The sequence below is a fragment of the Colletotrichum fioriniae genome (assembly GCF_027942845.1).
Source record: "Colletotrichum fioriniae strain IMI 355084 chromosome Unknown scaffold_9, whole genome shotgun sequence".
In the NCBI taxonomy this organism is placed as follows: Eukaryota; Fungi; Ascomycota; class Sordariomycetes; order Glomerellales; family Glomerellaceae; genus Colletotrichum; species Colletotrichum fioriniae.
This window is the reverse complement of record NW_027076845.1, coordinates 1,884,306-1,902,112: the sequence shown is the minus strand read 5'-3', so window position 1 is coordinate 1,902,112 and position 17,807 is coordinate 1,884,306. Positions and strand designations below refer to the sequence as shown.

General features: G+C 51.6%; 4 protein-coding genes across 4 annotated transcripts; 2 read left to right on the top strand and 2 right to left on the bottom strand.

Annotated features, from left to right (window-relative positions):
* Positions 1-289: 289 nt before the first annotated feature.
* On the top strand, positions 290-2,241 carry N0V96_007953 (uncharacterized protein; the record flags this gene model as incomplete). Its single annotated transcript, XM_065758171.1, has 5 exons — positions 290-324; positions 376-460; positions 852-1,421; positions 1,480-1,518; positions 1,618-2,241. The coding sequence occupies 5 exons, from the start codon at positions 290-292 to the stop codon at positions 2,239-2,241; spliced, it is 1,353 nt and encodes a 450-aa protein (XP_065613313.1).
* Positions 2,242-2,737: 496 nt separating this feature from the next.
* N0V96_007952 (uncharacterized protein) lies at positions 2,738-3,473 on the bottom strand (the record flags this gene model as incomplete). Its single annotated transcript, XM_065758170.1, has 3 exons — positions 2,738-2,830; positions 2,953-3,198; positions 3,276-3,473. The coding sequence occupies 3 exons, from the start codon at positions 3,471-3,473 to the stop codon at positions 2,738-2,740; spliced, it is 537 nt and encodes a 178-aa protein (XP_065613312.1).
* A 3,102-nt stretch (positions 3,474-6,575) lies between these two features.
* On the bottom strand, positions 6,576-7,935 carry N0V96_007951 (uncharacterized protein; the record flags this gene model as incomplete). The annotated part of the gene is made up of 4 exons (XM_053194340.2): positions 6,576-7,127; positions 7,186-7,521; positions 7,584-7,751; positions 7,804-7,935. The coding sequence occupies 4 exons, from the start codon at positions 7,933-7,935 to the stop codon at positions 6,576-6,578; spliced, it is 1,188 nt and encodes a 395-aa protein (XP_053048190.2).
* Positions 7,936-15,006: 7,071 nt separating this feature from the next.
* Positions 15,007-16,972, top strand: N0V96_007950 (uncharacterized protein; the record flags this gene model as incomplete). Its single annotated transcript, XM_065758169.1, has 7 exons — positions 15,007-15,139; positions 15,202-15,378; positions 15,847-15,993; positions 16,111-16,126; positions 16,185-16,333; positions 16,389-16,498; positions 16,664-16,972. The coding sequence occupies 7 exons, from the start codon at positions 15,007-15,009 to the stop codon at positions 16,970-16,972; spliced, it is 1,041 nt and encodes a 346-aa protein (XP_065613311.1).
* Between the last annotated feature and the right edge of the window lie 835 nt (positions 16,973-17,807).

Genomic DNA, 17,807 nt, shown 5'->3' with positions numbered 1-17,807 from the left:
TGCAATGCAATGTTTCGATATAACAGATACGAACACAGTAATTGAACATTATTCAGATACGATGATGAAGCTTTTTTCTTTCGTCTTCTTCCTACTACTCAGTGGCTCCACCACTGCGAGTCCTCTCAACGATACAGCTTATGACTATGTTGTCGTTGGCTCAGGACCTGGAGGTGGCACTCTAGCGTAAGGATTTTGCCTCCGACTACCCCCCTTATTGCTAATATTTCCCAGCGCAAGCCTTGCACGCGAGGGTCATTCTGTCTTTCTCATTGAGGCTGGAGGCAATATGGGTGATACTAATCTCCAACAAATCCCCGGCTTGTGAGTTTCCGGACCGCTCAATATACAAAGCTATGTGCTTATACTATACAGAGCGGACGTCAACTCGGAACACCCCGCTATGTCTGGGCAGTTTTCGTGTCTCACTACCAGAACGAGACTCAAGCCCGTCGCGATCGTTACTTCACCTACCGTCTTTCAAATGGCACTCTCTGGTACGGCGTTGATGCCCCCGAGGATGCAACTCCGTGAGTCATGCACCAAACCATTGGTTGGATGAACATTAATCGCCGATTCAGACTGGGCATATACTATCCCAGAGGAGCTACGGTTGGTGGCTCTGCTATAGCGAATGCTATGAATGTGGTTCTACCACCCGACAGCGACTGGAATCACTTCGCCGAGGTTACAGGGGATAAGTCCTGGGGCCCTGAAAATATGAGATCAATGTTCATCGAGCTTGAGAGGAATACCTATACGCCTGAAGGGACGCTAGGTCATGGTTTCGACGGATATGTTTCGGTGAGAGGATCATCAGCCGCAGTGGCAATTCAACTGATAGGAAATAGACGAACAAAAACAACATTTCTTATGTTGTCGATCGTCCGGGCGTGCTTCGTGTGGTTCAGAACGCCATCTCCCAAACCGAAGGCATCGAAGCAGCCGACTCCGAACAAGTCATCGAGCTAATGGAAAGAGACCTGAACCGCCCTGATAGCGATCGCTACGAAGTCCCGGGCCTGTATCAAATACCACTACATATTGACGAGAACCGCCGCAGAAGCAGCCCCTGGAATTACATCACGGATACTTTGGCTTCGAAACGTGAAGATGGAACGCCGCGATACCCGTTGACCTTGAGCACCCACAGCCTCGCGACTCGCATTCTGATGAAGAATGCTGAGGCCGGGCTGAAAGCTTATGGGGTGGATTTCATGGATGGGAAAGGTCTTTATGAGGCAGATCGACGATACGACCCCTCGGTCGAACCCCAAGTGCGCACTGTCAGGGCTAAGAAGGAGATCATCATCTCAGGCGGTGCATTCAACACCCCTCAGCTTCTCAAGCTCAGTGGAATTGGGCCTCGAGAAGAGTTGGAGAGATTCAGCATCCCAGTTGTTGTCGATCTTCCTGCCGTGGTAAGCATGGGCTCTCTTTTAAGAAGTCAAGGTCTCTCTATACTAATGAATCTTCCAGGGCGAGTTCCTGCAGGATAACTACGAGATTGGCATCAACGTTCGTTCAAACATCGCATGGGAGAATAGTCCATTCGCAGAATGCACGCCTGATAGCCCTGAGACAGATCCCTGTCTTGCACAATGGGAAGCCGGCTAGGGTGCATACGGCGAGGCCGCTGCTCCCATTTTCATGCTGCATCGTAGCAACCAGTCCAGGAACGCGGATTGCGACCTCATCATCTTTGGTGCAGCCGGTGGTGTGTTCGACGGTCACTATCCCGGGTTCAGCGAAGTTGCATGGCCGCCAACATCCTTCTTTTGGGCCGTCGTGAAGATGCAAAACGGCAATCCGACGGGCACCGTGAGACTTCGATCGTCTGATCCCCGAGAGGCCCCGGAGATCAACTTCAATTTCTATCAAGAGGACGCCGACGTCGATATTGCTGCTCTTTCCGAGGGCATTGAACGTCTCATGTCCATCATGAACGTCACGGGAGAGCCGTATCAGCCCTTCCAGGTCATCGACCCCCCTGCAGATCGTTCACTTGAGCAACATATCCGAGATCACACTGGGAGCCATCATGCCGCTGGTAGCTGCAGAATGGGCAAGACAAATCTGGACAGTTGTGTTGACTCAAAGTTCCGAGTTCATGGTGTTCAGGGGCTCAGAGTTGTCGATGGCTCAGTCTTTCCGAGAGTGCCCGGCGGGTTCCCTGTTGGTGCGACATACGATGCCAGTCGTAAGGCATTCCACGATATAGTCAACAACGAAGGAAAGTGATAGTGTTGCCTATCTTGTCTGTTGTATCTGACTCGGACTGAGCTTTCACAACGATATGGCTATGGGTGCTCTTTTTGTTCTTCATCCCCGGGAAGTCAATAGAGGATCGTTTTAGGTAACCGCACACACACATCTAGGACTTCGTATGCAGCGTCTCTCTCTTGTTTCAAAAGTTCATCACACCATTGGCTTTTTCATTACTTTAGATTCCACAGGTGATGTTCAATTAGACTCTAGCGCAGTGACAACGCAGTCATCTCGCTCCTAAGGATGGTGTTCAAGCAACTGCTCTGGATAAGAAACATGCTTTATTAAACAAGAATATGATAATAGATGATAATAAGAAGACTGCAGTGACAATAAAAGCAAGCTCCCTCGGTTGAGCACAACCCAGAAGCTCCGTTCCATTATGACAGCATCAAGAAGTGAAACAGACTTGCCCCTTGATTCAAAACAAGCCTATATTTGATCGTTCAAAGGCTAATAGGCAGATCATTTAGTTGAGTTTAAGGCCCTCGTAGCGGTCAATTGTAGTGGTGATGGTTCCGGTGAGCATGCTGGCCTGTACCTGGAGGTCGGTGGCTCTGCTCTGCACGGCAGCGATGAGGGCAAATGCGACAGCCTTGTGGTATAAGAGGGTCAGCCAAACTTTTCCGCATCTTTGAAACTTTGGAGACACCTTGAGGGGGCGGGCGGGAGGGTAAGGCTCACATCGACGACACTTTCGACCTGTCTGAGGACGGCGGCAATGGGCGCTCCGATGAGGGGCAGGGTCGAAAAGAGACCAGCCTTGCCAATGAGCACATTGAGAAGCATCTGATGGATTCGCACGAACTCGCGGAACGCCTCAAAGATGGCGTCGGATTGGGCGCCGGCCGGAACGGGAGGCATTCCCTTCATCTGGGCGAGGGCTAGGGTGACGGTGCTGACAATGTCTACGAAGCCGGTGATGATTTGCTTTGGAGGGGAAGATCGTGTCAGCTCCAGTACTTGGACTACAGTCTATATGCGGCAACAGCCGAGGCTCGACTTACCGGGAAAGGTCCTAGGCCGACGATGAGCAATGGACCACTGACGAGGTCGATCTTTTTCGCGGGGGCGATGAGAGCGTTGGACTTTGTGGTGACCATGTCGATGTTTTGGACGACTTGGGCTGGGGTTGTTTGGCCGAGGACGGAGTCGCTGCAAATTGCCAGAGCGGCGACGGCAAACTTGAGGATGGAGAACTGCATTTTGGTGATGAGGAAGAGGCGAGCTTAGTCGGAAAGGTTGAAGAAGATAGGCGAGGCTGTGTTGAGAAGATGAGATGGTGATGAGAGCTGTGGTGAGTATAGAGATATTGCCGGGAGACGACCAAGTTCTTATACTTGGTTTTGGGCGACAGCTCTATGTTTGGACGCATCTTCAAGTTCACTCAAGACAACTTCAGACTTTGCGTGCTTCTCTTGCCGGTTGAGATCTTGACGCGCTCATGGTTTTTTACTTACACTGCCGTTTTCATGCCAGCAAACTTAGGCACAATATTTGCCAAGCTCCTCCATTAGGAACGATCAGCAACTTCACAGGTATCTTCATCTCGATAGGAAATTTTGATTCCAGGCTAATTTTCCGTAGTCATCCTGGCAAGTAAAGGTTAAGAATCACGGGCTTGAGCGAAAGAGCTTCAATTACGAGCCATCATCAAATGTTGCCAAGACACCTAGTATGTGTGTAATCAGAGACATTTAAGATCCGAGACAACCAGATCACCCAAGTTCTTTAGCTCAAGAAAGTTGCCTCCTAAATAGGCAACATCTCAAAGTTCAAAGTGCTCCCTTCCGGATTCTTCAAAGTGGATATTTTCCAGTAACCCAAATCAAAGCCGGCACCGCGGTGGAGCGAGCAAGTCGGGTGTTCAATCTCATAACACCAAGATCTACAACGGTTTCACTCAAAAATCCCGACTAACCTTCCTCCTAGTCCCGCCGAAGACCACCGAGAAACCGCTTCAGGGAACGTCTCGTCAGATGAAGCCCAGTGCAATCTGGATTGGCGTTTAGATAGCGCGGCTAAAGCTTGTGAGAGAGACAACATGAAGACGTAAGTGGCATCTTGGCAGTAGAAGCTCTACCTCTAAGAGCCGGAGCCAACCCACTTTCGGCGATCTTGGAAACTTTACGTGGTGTAAGCATAAGCATTCCCGAACCGTTGTCGTAACTTGGCGTTTGGCATTTGACATTGGCGTGGGCTAGGGCGGAAGCTTGATTAGATCCCGAGGGGGTACTCGATTAGAATGCGGGACAGGCCGCCGTCAGTCGAGTCCCTCTCACTTCAACCTCCGTCGTATATTATGTCGCCAACGCCCGTGCTCAAGCCATCTCAAAGGGTGGCAGACGGAGATTGGAGACAGAGAGGAAGCCCGTTATCGTTCTGTGAAGACTTTAATTCAGTCGATGTTTCTTCGGACCTTCAAATTAATACCGACCTACTTCATCCGTCCCCTGGTCCCGTTCCTGAAATTGGCCCGCCAGGTTTCAGAGTCTTCAATCCCAGCCAGAACGGACGTATGCTAGCTTGGCACCGATTTACCGCTTCAGGCTTAACGGTGTTTCTCCGCACGAGATTTTAGATCTCGGGCTGGAGACGTGCCGGGCAGTTAGGGGCATTCCAAGGGCCGCTTGGCAGAAATCCCCCCGACTCCAGGGCAGTGGGGAGTGAGACACGCTGTGGAGCCCGCGGCGACGATCTTCCCGATGATTTGCATATCTCGACAACGGCGTCTTGCTACAGTCGGAAGCCGAGGTAGGGAAAGCAATTTTTCTGCGGATTCAGAGAGAAAGTTCTCTTCTTCCCGAGATAAACCACAGTATGATACCTTTGGCTCAAATACGGCCACTGTGCGAAGAGAAAAGATGCATCTGACGCTAATTCATCCAATTTTTTGGGCGACTCGGAGTCGTTCTCATACTTACAGTGGAATATTCGGAAACGGCCTCTGAAGACGATTACCTAAGGTAGGTAAGGTACCTTGGCTCAACTGGCTAACTTGGAGAAACGGTATCCCTTCGAGACTACGGCGACTGCCAGGAGAAAGCAGGTAGTTGTCCATTCATTGTCTCCGAATCCCAAGTTTGAGAGTGGATTGCCGTCTGTGTCACCAGCGAACAGCCATTCCCGCCAGCCTCACTCGCGGTCCGGAAATCGGGCGAGTCGTCGCCGGCGCATCTATAGGACCGTTGAGTCGAAGCATGGACGTCGTCAATGTCTGGCTAAATTTTCACTCCATATCGAAACATTACTGGCAATTTAATAACTGATTCGAAAGTTCGTCGATGAGGCTTGATTCACAAAAAAACGAGAGCGGGCTTGGAGACATCGGGATCCACACTCCCGGTGCCCCGCACCAAAATCCCGATGATGGACCCATTTATCCGGGGATTCAGCGGCTGTGCCCGGGAAACCATCTCACAGGGCCCCGCCGCAGGTTCCACTGGGTCAAAGACCACACACTTCCCGGGAAACTACTTCCCCAGATTCTCACCCTCCCCTGCCACCATTACAACTCAGAGGATGACGTCCAATCCTACTACACCACACCACCAGCCCCTCCCGCAATTGACAACCACACTATGTGACTATTTACCGCACCACACCGCTCGCCGCCGGCCAAGAGCCACAGGGTCACATTGGGCATCCCCGACACGAGGTGACATCGCTCCGATCGACGGCCAACACATAAACAATGCGAGCAATGCAACGAGGTCCGGGGGGTTGAGGGGGAAATCCAGCAAATCGTCACCATCCAGTCATTCTCACCAGCGGATAGTCATGTTTTCTTTGCTTACGAAAATGAGATGTGCTACATTATATCGATAAGGCTCATATAGCCTCCTCTGCATCATCAAGGCCTCCTCTGTAAACCAGACTGTCTATGTACATGAAGTGAACTTTAGGTCTGCTGCAGTTAGAGTTGCTTACTTTCTGAGAGAATTTGCATAACCTTTTGCTGTCAAATAGGATTACCCTCCATATCCGTTCGCCTAGAATATCATTACTCCAGTAATCTGAATGCCGTGTGTTTCCTCTCATCATTCCAGTCCTTCCTTTTCCTGGTTTATCATCAGTGAGTGTAAGGGGTATATTTGTATATCCGTGCCGTCGTAGCATTGAGCTTGTCGTCAAAATCGTAATGGATCACATCCATTTATTAAAGACCCGTTCGTCCCAGAAGAAACAAATGACTCTATAGTCAGCCGGGCATGAGTGTAGAAAGAAGGTCACCATCGACCTCAGAGAAGTAAAATGAAAGAAGAAAAAGTCCAGAAACAGATGATCCATCTTCCAGGACCAAGTGTCTAGAGGAGCGCAACGGCACCAAAGAGACCAGCCAGCAAGGCAGCCCCCGGCGCTCTGCGGGCGTCGGCGGCAGCGGTAGGCACAACCACCGGAGCCTGGCTCGATACCGTGACCGGGGGAAGGGTCACGGCGCTGGTTGTAGGGAGGACGAGGGTGCTGGCGGGCCGGGTCTGCGTAGCGAACACGGTTCCCGATACGGTGACATAGACCCATGACTTCTGCGTCACGACACTCTCGCCTCCCACGGTCACGGCCTGGGTGACCTCGACGTGTGCCGTCTTGGTCTCAACGATGACTTCAGTGAGGGTGTGGACCTTTTCGACGGTAATGGTCTTGGTGCCTGTGGCGGTGACCCAAACCGTCTCTCCGTGCTCAATGGTCTGATATGTCGTGACGGGTTTTGTAATGGTCTCATAGACTTCCGTAGAAAGGTGTTGAGTGGTTTTTACGGTCGTCCAGACGTCCACTTTGGTGGGAACTTCCGTAACGATTGTAGAGGTGGAAGTGTAAGTGACAACTACGGTCTCTCCGCCAATAGTCTTGGTCTCGGTCTAGCCATTTTGTTAGCTCGGGAAGGCTTGGCTGAGGGAGGGGGTTCTGAAGACTCACCACAGGGCAAAGAGAAGTGATGGTGGTGTACTCGACGTCCTTCTCCGTCTTGGTGACGTCTGGGAGCTTCTCAGTCTGCCAGACCTTGGTAGGGACGTGAGTCACAATGGTGGACGTGGTGGTGTACGTCTTGGTCCAGGTCTTGCCGCCCTCGGTGTAGGTCTCTGTGACCGGGAAGAGGCTGGTGAGGGTGGTAAGTTGGACATCCGTGGCCGTGACTACGGCCGTGGGACCCGGAACGGTCTCGACGATCTTGGTCGGCTTCTTTTCGATGACGGTACTGAGTGTGGTGTACACCACGGTCTTTGTGGTGCCTTCTCCAACGATCGTCTCTGTCTGTATGGGGTGTTAGTCAGGATGTCCTTTGCTTGGAGGCTTTGCTTGGAGGGAGTACTTACAATCGGGCAGTAGGTAGTGTAGGTGGTGTAGTCGGTGTCGATCTCCGTCACGACTTCCGTGGCGCCTGGAAGGGTCTCATAGATCGTCGTGGGGTGCTTCTCTACGACGGTAGAAGTAGTCGTAATGGTCTCATACTGAGTGGTGTGTTCGCCGGGCTTGGTGATTGTCTACCATGGGGCGTCAGCTCCGCGGCAAACAGAGGGCTCGAGGTCTACTTACAACAGGGCACACGGTCGTGTACGTAGTCAAGACTTCCGTGACAATAGTCTTGGTCTTGTCCTTACCCCAGTCGTGGTCCTCGGTTGCAAGGGCAGTGGTGGCCAGAGCCAGCAGAGCAGTGGTGAACTTCATGGCTGCGAGTAGAGGCGAGATTGAGAGCTTTCAAACGAGAGATACTCTTGAAACGATGGGCGGAGGAAGCGAGAGCTTTGACTTGAGCGAGAGTCTCTTAAGTAACCTTAACGAACGAGTTACTTGATAGCACAAGACCACGAATAAGTGGTTGGCTGGGAGATGGAGAGAGGCTGGTGAGGGCTGCAAGAGGATGGAGAAGCAAGGAGAAAAGGCTCGGGCAAGGAAGAGATGGCTGGGTAAGCTTATATCTTGAGGCCATGAACGGGTGGCCGGCATGACCGGTCTGCCTGCAGGCGAACGGGCGAGGAGAAGAGGAAGCAGAGTGCGAGGGATGAGATGACATCTCTGCTCGTCGACCAACAGAGGTTGACGATCTCCACTGCGGCTTGCAGTAGTCTTGGGCCATGTGGACAGCAGACCGGCTGCGGCCTGGTTCACGGAAGAAAACCATGAGTAGGGTGTAGAGGACGAGCACGCCAAGTGTGTGATACGAGGAAAGGCGATCTTGGAGATGCAGCCTAGCAGTTGGGAAGAACCTGGAGCTCACTGAGTGCCTGGAGGAGAGCTCGATGGGATAGGTGAGGACGCTGGTGTAGGACGAGTCCTGTGGTGTGTATAGATGAACGACTTAGTCTCGGCCGAATGGCGACACGGCAGCCAAAGGCGCAACTTTGACTCGAAATCGGAAGATGAGGCATACACCACCCGGTGTGCGTAGTGCAACTGCAGCCAAGAGACGAGGTTGGACGACGACGACGGCAGACGAGGACGGCGAGGCTCGACAAGGTTCAGCGGCACCCATGTCACTTTTGACCGTCAGACAGGTAGCTTATGTGATGACTTGAACGAATAAGAGCGCGAGTGTTGACTAGGGCCGATGGCATTGCAGCTTGCAGAAAGACTAGGCAGACCGCCGCCCCCCGGCTGGCCATGTTGCCCCGGTCATGATGCCGTTGTAAAGGCTGTCAGCCCAGGCCTTGATATCCTAGCCGGTTGGTATCGGTAGTGGCCGACTGACAATGACGGCACAAGGAGGGGCATTTAATATAATCCAGGTGTCTTATGTGGTGAGCTTTGGGAATCCCTTGGCCCATTGGTAGCCGTATTGACACGACACTGGCTGCGAGCAAGGCAAGAAGCCAACATTTCCAGGGCTTTTCGTCAATCCTGTCTGACTAGATGCTCGAAAAGGCGGGCAAGGCAGCACTGCAGGCCGCGAGGTGACGAAAATATTCGCTGGCGATCGAAGAAACCCCCTCACTTTGGCCCATCTATGCCTTAGTTGCTTCACACAACCGCGTTCCGTCTTGAGTCTTGACCGATCAAGTGTACCCGAATAGCAATAAAGTTGAGAGCCAGCAAGGAGCGGCGTCTTCGTATCGCTGATAGGTGTTGGACCTTGCGCTGTCAGTTCTTTTCTAGCCGCATCCACTTTTGATTAAATTTCCGCCGTCAGAAGCTGGGTATGAGGCGGACTCGACCGATGCATAAGTTTCTCAATGTCGGACAAACGTAGCTCGATGCTTGTTGTGTCCTCGAGGGGGGCTCGTGTCCATGTCGTGGCACCAAGCTCAAGACCTGCAGGTCGCGGGAAACATCCAATTGAGAGACGCACCAGTGCTGCAGTCCAAGTCGTTGGTGTACAGGAACGCGTCCAACCAGATCCAGGGGCCGGCTCCGAATGAGCACAAAACTTGTTTTGGTGTGGCCGCCAAAATTCTGGAAAAGAGCCGGGACTGCGGTAACCAGGCCAGCGCCGGGCAAATCCAAGAAAAAAATGGTGTTTACAAACTAGACCTCGGTCATCAATTTACTAGCCTTGCTTGGAAGATGCATGTCTTTTGAAATCCTCCAAAAACCATCGTGGAATTGGGCAGAACAGGCTGAGCCATTGCCCGACTGTGCCCAGTTGGCAGCCAAGACGTGACGCCGCGTACTGCCCGTGTAGCCGGCGTGTTCGTGGGTTGACAGCTCAAGCTCGGCACAAGTTCCCCAAGTGCCGCCATTGCCAGAGTACGGTCCAGTGATCGTCCAAGTGGCCCAATGTTTCCCGCGGGGTACCCCTGACTCGCCCCAGTTAGGACGAGCCGCCCTAGACTGAAGTCTGAAGTGTTGGTTTCTATCAGGAATAGCAACAACTAATACGGATAGCCCCGGAACATGGCCCCGGGAGGGCAGACACTTGCTGGTGCAAGACGCCGGCGACTTTAGAGTGGATGGAGAGGCTATCTGATAAGTAAAGCACGCCATAATGGCTCAGGTATGTTAGTCGCGTGTCGGCTGGGGTGACTGACAAGGAGCGGCTCAAGAGCATTGAGCATCGATAATCGAGAATCGAAGCTATGACAAACGGATCAGACGGTGCATGCGGCAAAGCCTCCAGCCTCTTGGAAGCTGTGCGAATAAGCCGCGTCGGGGTGGCGCCATGGAATATGGGTGAGAGCTGACGGTCAGCAAGAAGTTGGCTACTTCACATTGTTGTCGCATGCCCCGCCATTTTGTGTTGACGGTTGACGAGGAGTCGAGGGCGCGGGGTCAGTGGCTTCGACTGTGTCTCTTCTGCGGGCACTTGCGCAGTCAATATTTCTTTTCGTACGCCATTGCCAAAAAATAGCCAACGACTTGCAGAACAGGGAATAGGCAATTGAATCTGGGGAACTTTGGTATTGAGGGAATTTCCAATGGTCAGGTGCGTCAGATCTTCTGGAAAGTAAGCCAGCTGGCAAGCCGATGCCATGGGTGCCCATCCTTCTCCAGAGCAAGGTCTCCGGGCAAAGGACTTCCCTGGCAACAGAGCGGCACAGCTGTCGGTAGGAGCCCCGCGATGGTCGTGAAAGATGGCTGGCGTGATGATGATGATGATGATGGACGGCTCGGGAGCGGCACAGTTGCCCAGACCTCGACCAAAGCGAGGACCCGGAACTGGCTCCCAGTCGCCATGCACAAGACGACGCCGGGCCGGGTACAGGGGTTGAGCGGGAGAAAAGAGTGGGTTGAGTAAGGCGTTCAAATCCGATGCATGATGCACATCGGCGTGGGCATCGGCGAGAGGGATGTGTGGAGAGGAAGAGGGAAATATTGGAACTAAGGGCGGTACGAAGAGGTGAGAAGTGATGAACAGACAAGTTGGAGCGAGCCATCGACATCGACGAGGTTGAAGGGAAAGCGCATTGGATGAAGCGGAAAGGAGAAGAGACGAGGGAAGGTTGGGTTCAGATGATGGCTGCTGCCCTCCTCCCTTCTACCTTCTACTGTGTACAAGTAAGCATCCCATGCAGAGGACTTTCTCCCCACATCGTTCCCACTTGGCGACAGCACATGGATCCAATTTACAGTTCTGGCCCCCAAACCTAATGACAACGGACGCTGTAAGGCGGGAGCGCAGCGTGTCGTCTGGACTCTCGGCATTGTCTGCAGCCACAATGCAGCTCGACTCAAGAGTGAACAGGCAGGTAGTCACGCAATCTATCAGCCATGTGAATTGCATGAAACGCATATTCAAATTATATATACGATAAAGAGAGGGAAGACCTGGAGTCTGATGGGCAGGTAAGGTAGGCAGGCACAAAGGCAAATTGGACGACAGTGGGGAGCGGGGTAGGATTTACATAGCATACCGGTATCTAGGTCCCCCCATCGCCCCTCCCGACACATTTCCCAGCAGGTACCGCCTGCCCTACTCTGCAAGTTTACTAGCTTTGCCAGGCCTGAAGCGATAGAAAGATGCTACGTACCTTACAAGAGGATCCTGCCGGGGGCTTGGTGGCAGCAAAACGAGGTGTGGCGAGCGCGTAGCAGATGTCACTTGGATCGAGATGGAAACGTGTGGCTTCGGTCAGGGACCTCCAACTGATCGTTATCAAACTGCAACGGGAGTCTCGGCCGAGCCAGATAAGAAGCCACCCCGGGACAGCGGAATCCTCGGCCGATCCAGAGGTTGATATTCGTCTGCCATGGAGATTTTGACCTGTTTGTACTTCATCAAGAGGAAGTGAAGTGCAGAAATAAGACAGCGAGGCTCACCTCAATTGCGTTCAAAGGTTCGAAAACGATTACGCCGAGCGGCAAGAGGCTATTGTCGACTTATTCCAATACTTCAAACAATGTCCCCCTTGAATTATCTTCCAGCAGACTGGGACAGCCCTTTGCGTCTGGTGGCTCTTTCACTGTCAGGGCCCATCATCGTTTTCCTGTTATGGGTTCTTGTTTCTTATGGTCGTGTGTTGTACTTGAGGTCTCGCATGCCACCCGGCCCGTTCCCATATCCCATCGTTGGAAACATCGGACGTGTGCCCGCAGCGAAGCCTTATCTCATCTTTGAAAAATGGTCACAGGAATACGATAGCCCTCTGATCACTATCTGGACGGGAAATCGTCCTACGGTCGTTGTAAACGATTGTTGGGCAGCGTCGGACTTAATGGACAAACGAGCCCAAATTTATTCGTCGCGTCCACATTCCTACCTAGCCGATGCATTTGACGAAACAGAAAACAATCAGACCAGCCTCGTATACGGAGATAAATGGCGCTTACATCGACGTATCACAGTCAGTTGCCTATTGCGATGTTGTTGCTACCTGCGGTGTCCTCTTATTGACGACTTTTCAGCATACCGTAGTTGGCGGCCAAGCCGTTCGGGGATACCGAACATTCCAGGCCAATGAGTCCAAGATATTGGCTCGTGATATCATGGAGACCCAGCAGTTTGTCTCGGCTATTGAGCGATACGCATGCTCAGTTGCCGCCATAATCGGATGGGGCCGTCGAGTTCGATCGATGGATGACGATCTTGCTAAGCTTGCGTTGTCATTCGTGCAGACAGGAGCTGGCTTTTCCGCACCGGCTCAATATTTAGTCGAAGCTTATCCATGGATCAGCAAGCTTCCTAAACGGATCTACCCATTGCCTTCCATGATATGGGACGAGGGGCAAAAGTTGTTGAAATACTTCTATGCCCTCACTGTCGAAGGGGCACAACTTGAACAGGATAGCTTCTCCAAGCGTCTCATCCATGACCAGGAGAAAAACAACAACTTATCTCCCAAAGAAATTGCCAGTCTAACAGGTAATTTGATCGGAGGTGGCGTAGATACCACGACGACCACTATTATCGTCTTCATCTTTGCCATGTGTGCCTTCCCGCGCGTTCAGCAGAAGGCGCAGGAGGAAATTGATCGTGTCCTAGCAGGCGAACCCCCTACTTGGGCAGATGAGGACTCTCTTCCATACTGCAACGCGCTTCTTACGGAAATATTCCGCTGGCGAGCCGCGATTGCACTTGGAGGTCCTCCTCATGCACCTGTTCGCGACGATTCCTATAAGGGCATGTTTATTCCCAGAGGTACTTCGATCATTGGAAACCTTTGGGCCATCCATCGCAACCCACGAGACTATCCTTCCCCCGATGAGGTACGACCTGAGAGGTTCTTGGAAGAGCGACAGCCTAATCCTAGCAAAAAGGGCATCTTCACCTTTGGTTGGGGCCGGCGCCTTTGTAGCGGGCAACCCCTTGCTGAACAAGGCATTTGGTTCACCATCGTGGAATTACTTTGGTCATTCAGAATGCGATCTACCGATGAACATGTGAGCCAGCTGTGGATTCGCCGCAATGCGCTAATTGATCAATTGCTGATGATTTGACTCAATGCAGGGAAATTCGAAGGAGCTGGATATTTTCGCATTCAATGATAGCCCAGCCCCAAGGCCATTGCCATTCACGGTGGAGTTTAAGCCCCGGACTAGTACTACTAAGAGTATCATTCAAGCTGCAGCTTTGAAAGCCGAAGACGAGCTGCGCAAATACGAAGTCAATAGCAACGTGGCGATAGAGAACTTCCAGTAGATACGCAAGTAGTGTTTCCGGGCGAACTTTCCAGTACAGTAACGAGGTGTGGGGGGGGGGGGTTGTTTCTTGGCATATACAGCATTCTTTGCAAGCAACTCAATCAACCATGAGGACCGAACTGAATTTGATTTTGACAATGTTATGACCTGGTTCATTGAAATGAATTATCGAATACTTGCTAACTGAATCTTTCCAGACCTACTGCGAGACAGAACTCGGCCCCGGACCCAACGCCCGCATACCGGCCCGAATCCTGTCTTTACTAATGTAAGGAATCGGCCACACCACTTTGTAGTCAGGTACGCCTGGAGCTCGTAGTTAGACTGATCAGGCTGCCTTCACGCATTTCAAGTTATTATCAATCTGCCATGTTGGCATTGATATTGTCGTTATCTCTCCTGACTACAACCAGCCATTAGAATCCGAGATAGCTTAGGCTAGAACAGGACATGTGACGTTCTTGATCTGGATAGGATCTTCATTGGTCAGAGTGTTACAGACCAAACTCATGCTTCTTTAATGAAATACAGTTTTCTGCCATCAGGCATTCGATATCAGACACCCCCAATGCTTCTGCCTCAAGGATTTGGAGCTGATGCACTTCATAGTCGTCCTATCGTGTATTATCATTATTCAATCCGATCAATCAGTGACAGTCTGCCGAAGATGAGTATGATAGCAAAGCCCGGCATAGAGCGAAACTCATGGATAGTTGACAGTGCTCGGCCGACTCCAACGCCTCGGTAGGTTAAGGAAGTTCGGGAAATCCGGGGAAATACACCGATAGAATATAATAAACGTCAATCACGGTTCCTTGATTGGCTGAAGCTGGACCGTAGGCTTCTCTCTAGCTGTTAAGCTGCCAGGTGTTTGGTTAGATTTACTTGTTTTCTTGGGGAAAGCCACTCATAAAGCTACGATAACTCGGGCCTAGCTACGGCTTTATCTCCCTAACCCTGGACATTAATTCCAGGCTCTGCCGTACGCTATGCTTATCTAGCTGAATGGAGAGGGGTTCGTAACGAGGCAAGTCGTGCTCTACTCCCAAGCCGTCGAAGCTATGACTATAAGATAAGCCCATCTTGGGTGTCGCTTCCATGCCACATTAGTTGAGGCTATCTACACTTGCCACATCTTTGGAAACCCAAGCACTGTCTGTGATTTAATCGAAACCTTTTATCGAAATCGATGAGACACGGTCATCTGCAACACGCGACGCCATCATGGCTTCGCTGAAGCTAGGCAGTACTCTTTCACATGCGCTGATCTTTTGCGAGGCCATCTTCAGCATTTGCATTATCTCCTACGATGCCGCCATGATCAACAACCTGAACGCCGTCGTGCCGTACCGACAACGTGGGTTGACTAACATGATATCTAGTATGAAATGAGATACCTTAGCTGACAAACTGAAACAGATTTTGAACTCAATAGTGATATGGACGGTCTCAATGCTGCCATCATCAGCGCCGGATGCATCATCGGCGCTCCCGTTGTTGGCTACCTTGCTGATCGCTGGGGACGCAAGGCTGGTCTTGGGCTAGGCGCTATGAGCATCATCGTAGGCGTCATATTAGAAGCATCCGCAACTAAAGGTGAGTGCGCCACGCCGGCCTCTCTCACCAGAACCTTCGCTTACACACATGTTCCCCAGTCGCACAGCTCGTCTGCGGTCGCTTTCTCATCGGCTTTGCTACTTTGATCAACGGTTCTGTGCCTCCCATGTGGATTATGGAGCTGGGAGCGCCCAGATATAGATCCATGCTGGCCAACGCCGTGTTAGTCTCCGCGCCATTTACCGCATTTTTCACTACATGCATCTTTTTAGGGATATGGAGTAAGCAGTCGGACTGGGCATGGCGTGGAATCATACTTGTGAGTGACGATGATGACGACTCAGACCGTAGCTGACTTGTTGCATCAAGGGAGAAGCGGTGCCATCGGTCCTTGCTTTATGCCTCTTACCCTTCGTTGACGAGAGCCCACGATGGCTCTTTCACAAGGGCCGTACTGAAGAAGTAGGTAGCCGCGTCTTTATATACGCCGACCCCTTGTATTGAAAGCTGTTCAGGCCATCGAAATTCTCGCTCGTCTGCATGCCAACGGAGATCGCCAACATCCCTTGGTGATCGCAGAGACTCAGGAGATCATGGGAACTTTGGAACATGAAGAGCAACACAACGGTGGCTGGAAAGACCTCATCTCGCCTGGTAAAGTGGACCCTTGTTCCTCTATCCAGGTCTCAGACGTCTAACATCGAATGAAAGCTTCCAACCTGAAAAGATTCATCATCGCCGTGCTGGTCAATATTTGCTATCAAATTATAGGAGCAAATGTCATCCTGTAAGTCCATACATCCTTCCAATGATGCGCGAGCTGCCACCGACTTATGTCCGCTCAGATACTTCTCATCCTTCCTTATTGCCGGACTTGGAATTGAAGACTACGGTACCATCATCCAGGTGAATATGGGCCTACTGTTATGGAACGCTTTTTGCAGCCTTGCAGGCGTCTTCGTCATCGACAAGATCGGCACTCGTAAGGCTCTTAGTAAGTTTTGCTACATTGATCCGCGTGACGCACACGATTCACAGAACATACCCAGTCTTTGGCACAGCTGCCACCGTCGTCCTCTTTGCTATTCTTTCCGGCCTTTCGTACCTTGCAGACCAGTACCCCGACGACCACAGATATGCCATCGGTGCCATCGCTGTTGTGAGCTTATTTCTTCTGGCCGTGTCTTTCAGCTGGTAAGCCTCGTTGTAGCCTCGAAGACGATGTAGATCAAACTAACACGGTCGGAGGATGCTCCTTGCTTACACATATCCACCCGAGATCTTGAAATACTCACAGCGGTCTAAGGGAGTGGCAATTTCTCAGGCAATTGGCTATGCTTTCAGCTTTCTCAATCTCTACACGGCGCCGATGGTTATGGAGAAGATTGGCTGGCGCTACTTTGCCATTAACGGCGGGTGGAACGTTGCAATCTTGGCTACTGCGATATGGTTGTTCGTTGACACAAAGGGCAGAACTCTGGAGGAAATTGATGAGATCTTTGACGGTATTGGTCATGCCGATGGCGTGATCATAGGAACGAATATTGCTCAGGGCTTTGAGCTAGATACGACGGGCGAAGTAGGGGATATTGCTAAGGAGAAGCCTGCAATGGCCTCTGCCATCATGACCTAAGCATGCCATGGGGGGGAAGATACAAACATAGGGAGACGTCTGGATTAAGGTACCAGGTTGAATCTTTGGTCCACTTCGTTTCGGTCGATGCAAATAATTGGATTTCTTCATCCCCTTTGATTAGCTTTCGATCCGATGCACAGGGTTTGCCCACAAAATTATGGAGGTTCTTCTCTAGGCGAAAGAGAGTTGAATGAGCGATGTAGGCCAGACCACGCGTTCAGATGACCATCAAATGCTCCTGGCAGATCAAAAGCACCATTTCCGCACCCCAAAACGTCGTCGCCTCAGAGCTTAGCACAAGGGAACCATGTCGGCCGGGGTTGTGGCTGCTATACGGAGCAGGTGGGGCCGAGCCCGGGCACTTGACGCACATCACCTTAATTCTGGCCAAGCTACGCACCTCACCTTCCATCCTATTAAACCACCTACTTTACAGGATAAAGAGACGGAAAATTTGGAGTATGATGGGCAGGTAAGTAGGCATATAGGCAAAATGGATGATGGTGGACAGCGGGGTAGGATTTACATCCATAGCATATCTAGGTCCCCATCGCCCCTCCCGGCACATTTTCCAGCAGGTACCACCTGCCTTACGCTCCACCTTAGGTTTACTAGCGTTGCCGGTCGAGAGGCTTCTGCGTCTACTCCGTACGGTACCAAGGTAGCTAACTTCCAGGTAACCTTTGGGGACAGCAACACGAGGTTTGGTTGACGCGTGGCAGATGTCACTCGAGGTGGAAGAACCGGCGGCTGGGGGGACGGGGACATGGGACTGGGATGAATCCCGGTGAGACGGGTCTTAATTTAAGCCTGTGCACTGAAGCACCTACCT